This window comes from Mytilus trossulus, chromosome 7 (genome assembly GCF_036588685.1).
Source record: "Mytilus trossulus isolate FHL-02 chromosome 7, PNRI_Mtr1.1.1.hap1, whole genome shotgun sequence".
NCBI lineage: Eukaryota > Metazoa > Mollusca > Bivalvia > Mytilida > Mytilidae > Mytilus > Mytilus trossulus.
The window spans coordinates 59014061-59027189 of NC_086379.1; the positions used below are offsets into that span (position 1 = coordinate 59014061).

The 13129-nt window shown below is 30.6% G+C and overlaps 1 protein-coding gene across 2 annotated transcripts; it reads left to right on the forward strand.

The window, feature by feature from the left end:
- The first annotated feature begins 1007 nt into the window (after positions 1 to 1007).
- On the forward strand, positions 1008 to 12275 carry LOC134725417 (uncharacterized). 2 transcript variants are annotated; one of them, XM_063589221.1, is made up of 6 exons: positions 1008 to 1075; positions 4052 to 4229; positions 5456 to 5648; positions 7613 to 7678; positions 9940 to 10089; positions 11274 to 12275. In XM_063589221.1, exons 2-6 carry the CDS (start codon positions 4065 to 4067, stop codon positions 11534 to 11536), a joined length of 837 nt encoding a protein of 278 aa, XP_063445291.1. In that variant the 5' UTR covers positions 1008 to 1075; positions 4052 to 4064; the 3' UTR covers positions 11537 to 12275. The 2 variants fall into 2 exon arrangements, with proteins under 2 accessions (XP_063445291.1, XP_063445290.1); XM_063589220.1 differs by having other exon boundaries at positions 1032 to 1143.
- The last annotated feature ends 854 nt before the right edge of the window (positions 12276 to 13129 follow it).

Consider the following 13129-nt stretch of genomic DNA (forward strand, 5'->3'; position numbering starts at 1 on the left):
TCGTTTTGGTCTTTAATCAATAGGTTAACTATATTAAAAAGGTACATTTTTAAAATCCTGATCCGCTAGATATTTAGATCTACAACGTGTACGACTTTCTTATTTTCCAGAGAGGTTAAAGTTTTCGAAACCAGAAAATCGCTAGAGGTAAAAATTTTGTGGTGCGATGATGAACCTTAGTTTTTCTTCCCAATACATGTTTTATTATCTATGATGATTTCGCTAGCCCATTTTAAATTTAAAATATAGTAAAACCTCAATAAATATTTGTAAATCCCGCTTTTATGCAATCGCCAATACGCAGATAAATATTATCCCAAATTAATGCCGTTTTATTTATGAAGAAAACAGTGGCCTTTCAACTTGTAAGATTTCGAGCGTTACTGATGAGAGTATTTTTGTGGACGGAACACGCGTCTGACATACAAAATTATAAACCTGATACATGTATCTTTGATGAATTTGTTTAATGTTGGTAGTTAAAAAAACCACATGCTATGGTAAAATCAAATCTATCTTTATTTCGTCAACCAAAAGATCTTGGGATCATCGAGGTAAACACCTAACTAATTTGATTTCTTTTTACCATAGTGCTGTATGTCTTTCTTTGACTAATGATTTATGTTCGGTGCTTGGTATCTTGTTTTTTTCATATTGTGAATAAACTCGGCGTTGGTATTGTAGTATATATGAAATCACTTTGCTGTTGTTTTGCAAAACGTCCAGTGGCAACTATTTGATGTACATGAAAGACGGAAAACAATATATAAGTAATACATAAGATACTGTAGGCTGTTTGCTAGGTGGACGAGTGTGAAAACTAAAACAGAAAACAATTTATATGGTACAAATGTATCATTATTGGCTTTTCTTATCTAAATTTTTCAAGTATTTAATCGTCTACAAATACACAATAGTTGATAATTTTTAAAACTATTGACTGGTTTCAAAGTTAATTTGACCCCTCATTTAAAACACACACATTAGTCAAAGGTAAATACTAAAGACGTTACGAATGAAATGAATTTACTTCCTTGTAAGGTATTGATATTTACCTGTACTCAGCCTGTAGTAGGTGTGTATCGTCTATTGTAGTATAAGGATAAACACATTGATTTTTATTTCATTCATTTCAGAACACATGTAAGTTTTTAGTTAACATGGTCATCATACACTAATTTAAACATTAAAACATCAAAACACATTAACACAGGTTGAGTAGCAATGTATGAGACCCAAATAAGGTTTATGCATGCATGTAATCTTTCGCAATATTTTTTAATGTAACGTCAGCATAACCTTTCGCAATATAAATTTGTTTACAAAATAAAATTTTGACAAACCTGTGAAACGCATGGTAGATCCTCGATAAAAGTTAATTGAAACATGATTTTTTTTGGTTTGCATTGCTGTATTGCCATTTCATACTATTTACTAACCATTATGATTGCTAATTAAAGATTTAAATTTTGTTTAATATGTGGTAATGTAGGTTTGAATGAACTTTACAAAAAAAAGAATCCTGGGTAAAAAAGTACAGAATTGCAGAAAAGTAACGGTTACAGAAATTTTGGCAATACAACTTGAAGCAAGAGTATGATGTGGTGCTAAAATATAAATATACAAAAAAGTACAGGACAAGGTCCAACAATTGTGAAATAGAGAATCCAAAAATGGCCTAAAATATTAAATGAATAATGAAAAAAGATTTCAAACTCATTATCCAGACAATCACCGGATATGACCTCCGTTTTACACAGTATAGCACAAAAGCGATTGACCAGAGAACACAGGATCTGAAATTCCCTTTGAATGATCTTTAAATTATATAGTTTTTAAAGAATTTTTTTTGAATAAGTAATCACAAATATTGCGATTTTTAACATGACCCATTTAGGGTTAATAACCTATTTTATTGGAGACAGCTCGTTGTTATGAATTTTTAAATAAGTCATTACAAAATGAATATGATATAAATAATAAAAATGACAATTTCTTTTTCATTTTTTTAAGATAGAACATTTACAACTATAAAAATTATTTATAGAAACTGATCATTTGCAGCTGTTTATTTTTATATTTTTATCTTTTAATTTTTACTTTGTTTTCATATGTTTTGTAAAATATGTCAATAAAAGATAGGCGAAAGGTACCAGAGGGACAGTAAAACACATAGATCTAAGATTAACTGACAAAGCCATGGCTAAAAAGACAAACACAGACACACAAATAATGGTACACAAGACACAACATTGAAAACTAAAGGTTTTGCAACACGAACCCCTACAAAAACTGGGGATGATCTCCGGTGCTCCGGAAAGTTAAGCAAATCCTGCTCCATATAAGGCACTCGTCGTTTTGCTCATGCTATTACACACTTGGTAAATAGTCTGATTCGGTAGGTCACACTCATGAAAAAGGAAAGGGATTGCAGTTACGACATTAGGAACATGTAGTAATGTAAGAATACTTGACAATGTATAATAGTATCTTAGCCTTCTTGGTCAGACGTTTGTGATTATGAATAAATAGAACATGATCATAATATCACAAATAATTTGAATAGGGGTGTCGGAAGCTTGACCTTAATATTAATGACCCGTAGTTCAATAATGTCAGTCACGATTGATGATATATCTTGTTTCATCAAGTTTTGTCTGCACATAAACAAAGTATACAACGATTTTATTTTAATTTGACAAATTTATTAATTTTAAACAGAACGCTTCACAAACGTAAAAGGGAACGGTATGGCATTTATGTTAAAACTATTTGAAATCATTTGAATTTTTCAATCTGTTTTTCAGAAATGCCAATAAATACTTCGTTTTATCGAGTTTTATACTGTGATAAAAAAAAAGCATCTACTTAATATTTCACACTTTACGAATCTTTAATTGCTATGAGGAACAAAATGTATTCACAGCGCAATATAAAAAAAATATTTGTATAGCTGTCTTTTGATTATTTATGTCTTTGGGTTCTTGTTATTGGCAAAATTGAGATGATGTATCATCATCTCAATTATTCAAAATTGAGATGATGTATCATCATCTTAATTATTCATATCATTGTTTTGTTAGCTTGATTATGTATTATTTACTGAATAGTCACAATTTGAAATGAAAAATTTATGTAAGCATAAAACATATTATGTGTTTTAACAAATTTCAAACATTATGAATCATATGCTGATTGCATTTTTTTCTCACTTTCGCCAATATTTTTTGTTTTCATTTTCGCCAATGAACAGGTTAATACAAGTCATAATACATATAAGTTTTACACCAATAATTGATACAATAATACATTAACTCTTCCGTCTGTGATCTGATCCCTGAGTACCAACGGCAGATATGACTCGAATTTGGAGCATGATAGATTTATTCTAAAAGTTTCTAAAACTATATATATCAAACGGAAATAAAAAAATATAGTGTTACAAGTTAAACGTTAAAAAGCAATTAAAAAAATATATTGTTAAAAGTTTGTAAAACTTTATTCATCAAACGTAAATTAGCAACAGTTTGAGAAACGTTAATGTTCGGCTGGTGTTAGTAAAACTATTCATTGTAGTGCGAGAGAATTAATTCAGGGCTGTCGTTGTTTTTTTTTTTGTTTTTTTTTATGTAACAGTTTTTTTTTACAAGCGTTGCTGCCAAAGAGTAATACAGATACCGTGAAACAGGGGCCACATAGGTTATAAGTACATAATCTGAAATGTGTTTAAATCACATAAGCATATACAGACTTAATTTTAAAGTATCGTGTCGCAGCTACTGAAAAGATAAATCACTGCATATAGAATACACAAATATATACAATTCCCAAACCAATCTGTATTTCAACGCAAGTCACTACATAAGAATGTTGATTAGGAAAGTAAAACATGAGAAAAAAACTTTTTTAGTTGAAAAAAACTTTATTTAACTAACATTTCTTTGTGTCAAATGGACGTTCTGAACTTTAATTTTCTTGCTATATATAATTGAAAATGATGCCGTAGGCAAATCTAGTATGATCTTTATTTTCCGTTTCCTATACACGTTAGTTCTGCAACCAAAATGAAGATGTTGAAACAGATTATAGTTGGGATTTGTAGTGCAAGTTTTCTGATGGTCATTATTGGATTTGCAACACCAGGATGGCTGATCTTTAATGTTGATATGCCAAAAATGCAGGAGCTAGAGATGAAGAACCAGCCTGTTTGGATGCAGAAACAATATGAGGTATATATGATACATTGTTTAAAGATACAGTACTAATAAAAGGTAAGTTCATTGTATTGATACATAACCAATATAAGGTTTGGTACAGTGTATGCATGCAGAGACAATATAAGGTAGGATACATTGTTTGGATACAAGACTAATAAAATGTATGGTATATTGTTTGGATACCGAAACACTATAAGGTTTGATACATTGTTCTGATACAGATCTAATTAAAGGTATGATACATTGTTTGGTCACTGAAACAATAAATGTACGGTATGATACGTTGTTTAGATACAGAAATAATTTGATGTATGGTAAATTGCTTGGTTACGGAACCAATTTAATAAATGAAACAATGTTTAAATACACTGTCAGAATCAATAAAAGGTTTGGATATTGTTTGGATACAAAACCAAAATAAGGTGTGGAATAATGTTTAGATATAGAACCAATATAACGTATGAAAAATTGTTTGTGTATAGAAGCAATATTAGTTATACTACATTCTTCGACAATGGTTAGTAAAAAGTAAAATCACAAAAAAACTTCAGACAGAGGAAAATCAAATCGGAAAGTCCCCTATCACATGGCAAAATCAAATGACAAAACACACCAAAAACGAATGGACAACAACTGTGATATTCCTGACTTGGCACAGGCATTTTCATATGTAGAGTTTGGAATGGCAATCTTGAATTTTTCAGATAGACAACAACCCGACTAAAGAGCAAATAACAGCCAAAGTTTATTTTGCAGCAAAATATTTTTTCAAAAATAAAATGATAAATTCGAATTTCGGGCACAGAATGAAAAGTCTCATAAGGTGGTAATAAGAAAAATCATACCGCGTTTAAATAACTGAAAAGAGATTGACAAGATTGAAGAGATAACACCACGATATATATATCAACAGATGACTACTAACCTGGGTAATTCTTGGATTATTACAGGATGAAAAAAAGCTTGGTTTCTTGTAAGTAACAGTATTTTGCGGATAAATATATAATGTAGTTGGAAAAAAATCATATCGAAGGAAAGGCATCGTTATAGGTTAAAGAAAAAAAACAAACAGACCAACACCAATACATATAGAATGGAGATGTCGTCTAAACGCAGATGAAACAAAAAGTTGCAGTTAACACAACAAAATCTGCGACTGAACTCTGCGGCTTGAAAAAAGGGTTTTCAATTTTATTTCATGTCTTTTAAATAGGTTTATACAATGTTTCATTATACAGGAAAGAGTAGCCCTTATGAAAAAGGATCCAAACATTCCTGATTTGCAAGATTTAAAAGTTACATTTGGACCATTTTTTATGCGATACTGCATCACGATGAAGTTTGGAACAATTTCTAATGATATATGTGTAATGTTATCATCAGGCAACGCCATAGAATTGGTGGAAACTCTGATGAGAAATAATTCTGCAGGTAATTTTTAATTATCAACAAAAAAACTTTTAACTAAGATAAAGTTATCCTACAATCCAAAAAGGGACAAAATATACCCGAGGGACAGTGAATCTCATAGAATAAAAATAAACTGACAACGCCATTACTAAAAAAGAAATGTCAAACAAACAAATAAATAAAAGTACAGAAGACGCAACGTAGAAGACTACTGACTAAGCAATACGAACCCCACCAAAAACTCGGCGTGATCTCAGGTGCTCCGGAAGGGTAAGCAGATCCTGCTCCACACGAGCCATCACAACAAATATGATAGACAGCGACCAACGATAACCACTGATTAACAGGCTCTTGACTTTTGAAATAAACGTGCAAAATTTTGCGAAGTTAATGCCAAAAATAAAACTATACATGAAATAATATTTGAGAAGGTTTAAATAAATTGAATGACTCCTTTTTGAACGAATTGCTTATGTGACAGTTTTCACCGAGTTTTAGTATTATTCTGTTAAATACATTCATGTCAGACAACCAACATGACGCTCATGCCTTGATATAGAATGAAGCGTTGGTAAGCCAATAACTGATTAATAATTAATGTTAGAAAATAATTTAACAGGGATAACAAAAAAACTTTCAAAAATCAAGATGTTCAGAAATAATATCAATTATTGGAAGAATATTTCTTTCTGGAGTTATTTCTCTTCGACAATGATTTTTCAAAACTTTTGTCTTTTCTTCAAAATTATTTCGAATCAATATTTAAGAATAGATTCAAGGAGCAAACATCTAAATAATTCAATGAAATAGATTTTATCTATTTGGCTGAATGTCATGTGCAGACATTTCTTGTATTCTTTAAGAGAACACCTGCACGAAATCTGTTAACATCCAAACATTGACACAAATTAGTTAGACGTGAACGGCTGATTCGCCGATAAAATATTGCATATTTCTTTAAAAAAAATCCACCAAGCAAATTATATTTTAATAAATTAACGTTGTAAAGTTATAACAAGAGTTCTTGGTCATCGAGCTTGTGGAGAAAAGACAAAAATTCGGACCAACAAATATCAAAGTGATGACTATACGTATACAAAATCCTTATTTTTATATATTTATAATATACTAAGTTGGAGGGTTTTTTTCTCCCTGAAACTAGATATGTCCTAACTTTCCTGTAGCGTTCTAGTATAATACTTATATTTGACATGTAAAGAAATCTAAACTTTATTTTACTAACAACACTTATAGAATATAGTAACCATGCCCCATGTAGTATCCATTGAGCATATCATATTCTTTTTTGTTTTATTTTCTTAGCGTATTCGACAGATTTAGAAATCTAATGTTGTTCTTTACTATGCTTATGCAATTGTGGTACCCACAAGTTTCAATAAATATTAAACTTCTACTTATATTGATCATGAAATTCAAAAAAAATACCTCAAGCTTTAAATTTGCACTTGTAAACTTCAACAGGATATATGTTGAGTTGTCACGTCAAGTAAATTCATTAATTACTAGTCCATTAAATAGGATTTACATAGATAAACTTCATCATTATGAGTCATGGCTACTGGGAGAAAAAACATTCGTGACCTTGTATAATAATGGTTTCTTTAGAAAATTGTGTGTCGCCCTGACTTATAACCCATTCATTCTCCGAGCGAAAACGATGATTAGGTCATAAGCCTTGTGTTTATTTTAGACCGCAGTTTGCAAAGTTTTATAATGTCTATTCGTGGTTAATATGTGTTTTAAGGAGGTTGTTAAGTGTACACCACATCTTGTTTACCTCTCAAAAACACTAGTCAGATCTAAAGAAATAAGTTTACACATTTCACACGTATATCTTAAAATGTTTCAACTAAATCCTTAAAAGCAATGCAGATAGGTTGATTTTGAAACAATAAATAAAGTTTACAGTCATAAAGTTAAATCAGTTGTCAGACGTCTGATTCTGTATAATTTTATTATATTAGGCACATCAGTTATGCAAATGATGGATGAACTACACAAAAACGGAATCGATATATCAGTAGAATCACGTAAGTTGTACTTTACGGTTGCATCATTTTGGTTGTTCAACTGAAAGACACCTTATAAACTGCATTACATAACTATTCAAGATGCATAACTTGAATTCCTTAATGTAAGTCTGTTTGACATTTTATGAACAAATGTCTTATCTCAAAGCGTTTTCTGCATTTATTTAAATCATTTATCATCAATTTCTTCGTCTGTTGTCCGGGTAAAACGTTCCAGATGTTTCCTCAACATCATGTTCTTTTTTAATTGCCGTAACATCACTTCTAACCGTGTATTAAACTAAAACACTCCTACTCGTTTTATAAAGGAGAGATTTAAAAAAAAAAAAGGATGTGTCGACATCATCGACATAATATATCAAAATATTTCATTAAATCAAAAAATGGCAGAAGAAACCAAAGCAACATTCAAACTTAGAAGTCATAAATAAGCTGACAACGCCATGGCAAAATAATAAATAAAAGAGAAAAAAAATAGTCCAATAACAGTTCACAAAACACAACAAAGAAAAGACTGGATAAAAAGAAACACCTTAAATACAGGGGCGATCTGAGGTGCTCCGGGAGGGTATGCAAATCATGCTAAACATATGGCACCTGTCTTATTGCCCATATTAGTACATCTTCGGTGATAAGTCTTATTCAGGTAGGTTACATTCAGGTTAAAGAAGGACATGATTGTAGTAACGTCGGTTTTAACATATCTGTCGTATATTATAAAACGCTTATTTCATAACGAAAAACCAACTCGTGATGGCATCCGTTAAATTAACGAAGTGATGCTATTGACTTTACAATTGCTGTACTTAGTGTAATACTCGTCCTTGTGAGCAGCAATCCTATCTCAAGGTAATCGTGATAAGTAATACAAGCCTTGGAATATAGTGAAAACTGCGAGATATATACCTTGTATGTAAGAGCTGCTGGAACCATCAATGTTGCTGTACATAGAAATGAAAAGCTCACAATTGGGAAAATGAAATAGTCTCCTTAGTTGTTTTCAATTGACACTCTTTTTAAATTCCTAGATTAAGTCAAGATTTGAGGCCTACTGAAATGTAACTGTTGTCTCCTTTTTTTTCAAGTTCGGTAGCTAGGATAGATAGGTTTAAGTAAGTAACTAAATTTTGAATTATTTAATGAGCAAACCTGATCTTTATAGCGGAGAGTTAAGGATACTGTAAATATATCAAGCACGATGTCCCAGTTGATGAGATATTCTAGAGCTTGCATTTCATATCATGATCTTTGATAGAGGGTTGCTTCTCACAAGGAATATATTAAACCAAGTGTTCAAAGTGGTAAAAGTTTTAAGGATGTCATCACACGACTTTAATGAACTGTTATGGAATATCTGTTTCACAGATGACGTCGCGAAGGTTCCAATTGTCTGTCCTCTTTAACTCGAATGTGACCAATTGATTTGGACTTTCAACAGATTTGTACTTCTATGAACAACACGACAAGTGCCAGATTTCGATCAAGATCTGCTCAACCTACCCCTAGTTTTGCTGAAAACGATTTTGTGTTGGTCGATAACACATAGTGTTGCCCAAATCCGTCATTCTTCAGCGTACAGTTATTCGGGAAAAAATCATCATTGATATCCGGATTTGAAATGTTGTATTTGCGCTAGACGAGCATTTCGTCTACAAAAGACTCTTCAGTGACGCTCGAAAAGAAAAAGAAATTCCAAATACAGTACAAAGTTGAGACTCTCAATTTGAGTGTACGTTTGGTTCCTCTCTGTAGAATTATGTCGAAAACAAAAACAGCCTTTGGACTGAAAATTGGGATAAAATCAGTTAAACTGATATTTTTTTTCCAGATTTTTGTCGAAATGACGGGCTAAGGACTTAAATTTTATTTATCTCGTACAAATAGTTTCAGGTTTATTTTGATTTTGTAGGCCAGGCCATTCGTATTGTTCCGACACTTTAACTATTTATTTGTTAATATTTCTTGTTGATTTTGGTTAAAGTTTTTCGCCAATTATCAAATTTTCAAATCACTTAAACGACAGTTCTGGACCATCTAAACCCTCAAGTCTAAACCCATTACTTAATGCTAAAATGTTGATTAAATCATTCAGCGATACATATAACTGTAATATTGTGAATTTTATTCAAGGAAGCCCCAGTATGGAATACATTTAAGAGATTTTGCCCCTACCTTATTACCCAAAATCGTTTTGAGAAATGTAAATAGATAATGATACTATAACTTCATGTTTAAAAATTGTCTCTGCTTCTGTTTTTCAGTGATAAATATGTGTATAGCTGTTATTGTTGTGTGCTCACTAACTTTGATACAGTCATTTGTCTCCTTGGTTTTAACCTTAGTGTATAGTTGTAAGCGGTATCCACGAAAAAGACTTGGAGTTGTTGGGAGTATCTCTTTAATTATGTCGGGTAAGTAAGACGTTTTTCACAATAACTTAAGTTGTGCCAATCCATATTTCCTAAAAAAAAATATTTTTGTTGTTTAGCTTCTTTGAAAATTTGTGTTTTTACTTCTTTTAATTAACAAGTCCTATATTTCTTTTTGATCACATTTATTTGGAGTGTGTAAGTATTTTGAATATCAGAATGGTCACACAGTTTTTGTTTCATATTTTGTTTCCGAGGTCAAAAAGACCAAGTAAACTAACTTTAAATATTTGTTCTCTTTCATCATCATTCCTTTCCTAACTGGAGTTTGTCTTTGTGTCTGTATTTTGCAACATTATTTAGAGGTGTTTGATATGCTATTTGTTTTATTGTGTGTACTTGTAAACATTTTTTAGAAAAAATATACTTAAGTTTTTTGATAAAACAAAGAATGTGTAATTCTTACAAGATTTATGCTTTTCATGACATTATTATTTTGATTATTTTTATCTAATCAATGTGTGGTTCGTTTGATCATAATTCTTCATTGGTCACAATTATGACGTTGATTTTTTCTTGCTTTTCTCTGAATTTCCAATTAGGACAATATGAAAAAAGGCGACCATACCTGATGACTTCACATATGATGAACACATCTTATTGTAGATCTTTTAAAAGAAACGAAAATTGTGCCTGCATATTGTTTTAAAATCATAAAAGAAACAAATTCCACTACCAAATATCGTGTACATTTAATACAATATTAATCCACTCTCGAAAATTAAATTTTAAACATTAAAAACGCTCTGCGAGATTCGCGTTTTACATTTGACAATGTTTCTGTCCCGAGTGAATACATATCGTATCACACTTGATGCAGTGGTAGAATTTATATTTATCTGATTCAATACAGCTATGCGACTGTGTATCAAAATGTTATCGTCAATAAATATAAAACAAAAAACATAATTTAATATAAAAAAAATAGCACAATCTAAATGAAACATTGCCTTACAACGAAACACGACAATGTTTCAGTTATGTCAGTAAAAATAAATTTGTCTCATCCTTAATAATCAAATCTATTCAAACAAAAAAGCCATTAAAATACTTTTTAATAAGTAAAATATAAATGAAATAAACACTTTATTTTGCAAAGTTTGTAAGGTATCGTGATAATCTGATTTACATGTAAATACAGTGAAATGTTTTTCTTCTCTTTGCAGGTACAATCACCTTCCTCTTTGTAATCATATATTTAATAATGAATGGACAGTACACGAATGTTAGTAGTGCGCAACATCTTGAAGACGCTTTGGATTTAGGATTTCCTTATTCACCTGTGTTATGTATGTTAGGATCTATCATGTATTTTGTTTGTGCCGGTATACTTATTTATTTGACAAAGAATTCAAAAGGACAATATAATTATGAGATGATGGTTATTGATACGTCAACAGGTGGTAGTACGTATATTGCAAAGACATGAATTGTTAAAGTTTTTTTTTACTTTTGTAATTTCTTTAAGTTCTTTTATCAAACATATTAACTCATATTATATGTGAACGAAGAAATAAGAATCTAACTATACCCATTCTGCTTGTGATCGTGATATTGTTGATACCAACGGTCAAACAAAAGTTAGAGATATTAGAAAACCAGAAATGATTTTAAGAATTATTTGAAAAGAAAAAAAAGAGTACAAATGCAGAATATGAAAATAAATGTCGTTTTTAAAAAAATATATATTTTATGAGCAACATACTTTTGTTTATTAATTGTTTCAAAGAAAATACAGTATACTGATTTATATCATGATAAATATACATATTGTACAAAGAATTATAATTTTAAGGGGAATCTTCATATTATTTAGAAAAAAATAGTCTTATTTAGACAGGTTAACATAATAATCAAAGAACCATAAGCTTCGATTGAAATCAAAATGACTGTCATTTTGTTTGATTGAAAAATATACAAAAGTGTTATATTTAAAAATTATTTCGCATTCAGCTGTCAGTTCTCATTTTGGTTCAATTTGTTAAAATACGCTCAAGTCATTACAAACGTATTATTTGCTTGTAATATTTCAACCTGGTATTACTGCAATCTTTTATTTGACCCTGGGTTACGTATGTGCTATAGTGTGTGATACCATTGTGTATGTAAATTCGATACCACAGGTCATTTAAACCAACTTGATGAAAATTCAACTGTAGAAATCAGAATGAAGTTTTTGCAATGTTTAACTTTTAAGAAATGATTTTCCTTTGTATTGATTTATTATTCATGAAACAATACATTTTTAAAAGGTCTAGTTCTGTAGAAAGTTAATTTTAATGAAGACCTTTCTCTTACCTTGAGATGGATAACGCATAAACTCTGCGTTAAAAGGAAAAGAATGTCAACCTTGAAGGTAAATCATGGAATAAAACTCATTCCATCCACCAAAAATCGTTCTTATACAGGTATGATTAACAAAAAATTATATTATTAATCTAAAATCTGAAATTTAAGGACTAGAAAAAAATCAACTCACACGAGTCTGCTTTCTATTTCTATTTATGTTTATATCGCTTATATGACCATCTGAGGTCTTCGGTACTTATCTCAATAGTTAACTAGATTGCGGCTACATTAAAATACACACGAGATGAAGCTACATACTAGTATTATCGAGCCCATGTCCTGCGAATTGTTTATTTAAAACTTTTTTTTTTAATTTGGACAAATGATGTACTTTTTTTTCAATCAAAGATGAAATTTGAGTCAAATTAGTGAACATTTAACTGACAGTTAGTTCCCGATTCAAATATGTAAATGAAAGATTTTTGATTAAAATAACACTTTGAGTTGACAAATTATTCTTCCCTATTCCTTATTATGATGTGGGCCGGTCATCCTTATTGAATTGTCACAATTTGATTGGACAAAATTATTATAAATTTACCTTCAAACTGTCATTGGCTATTTATAATATAATCTGACGTTTAAAAATGTTAGAGGGGCATAAACATGTGTGTGTGTGTGTGTGTGTGTGTGTGTGGGAGGGGTGTATCTAGACTGAAGAACGCGAAATAAA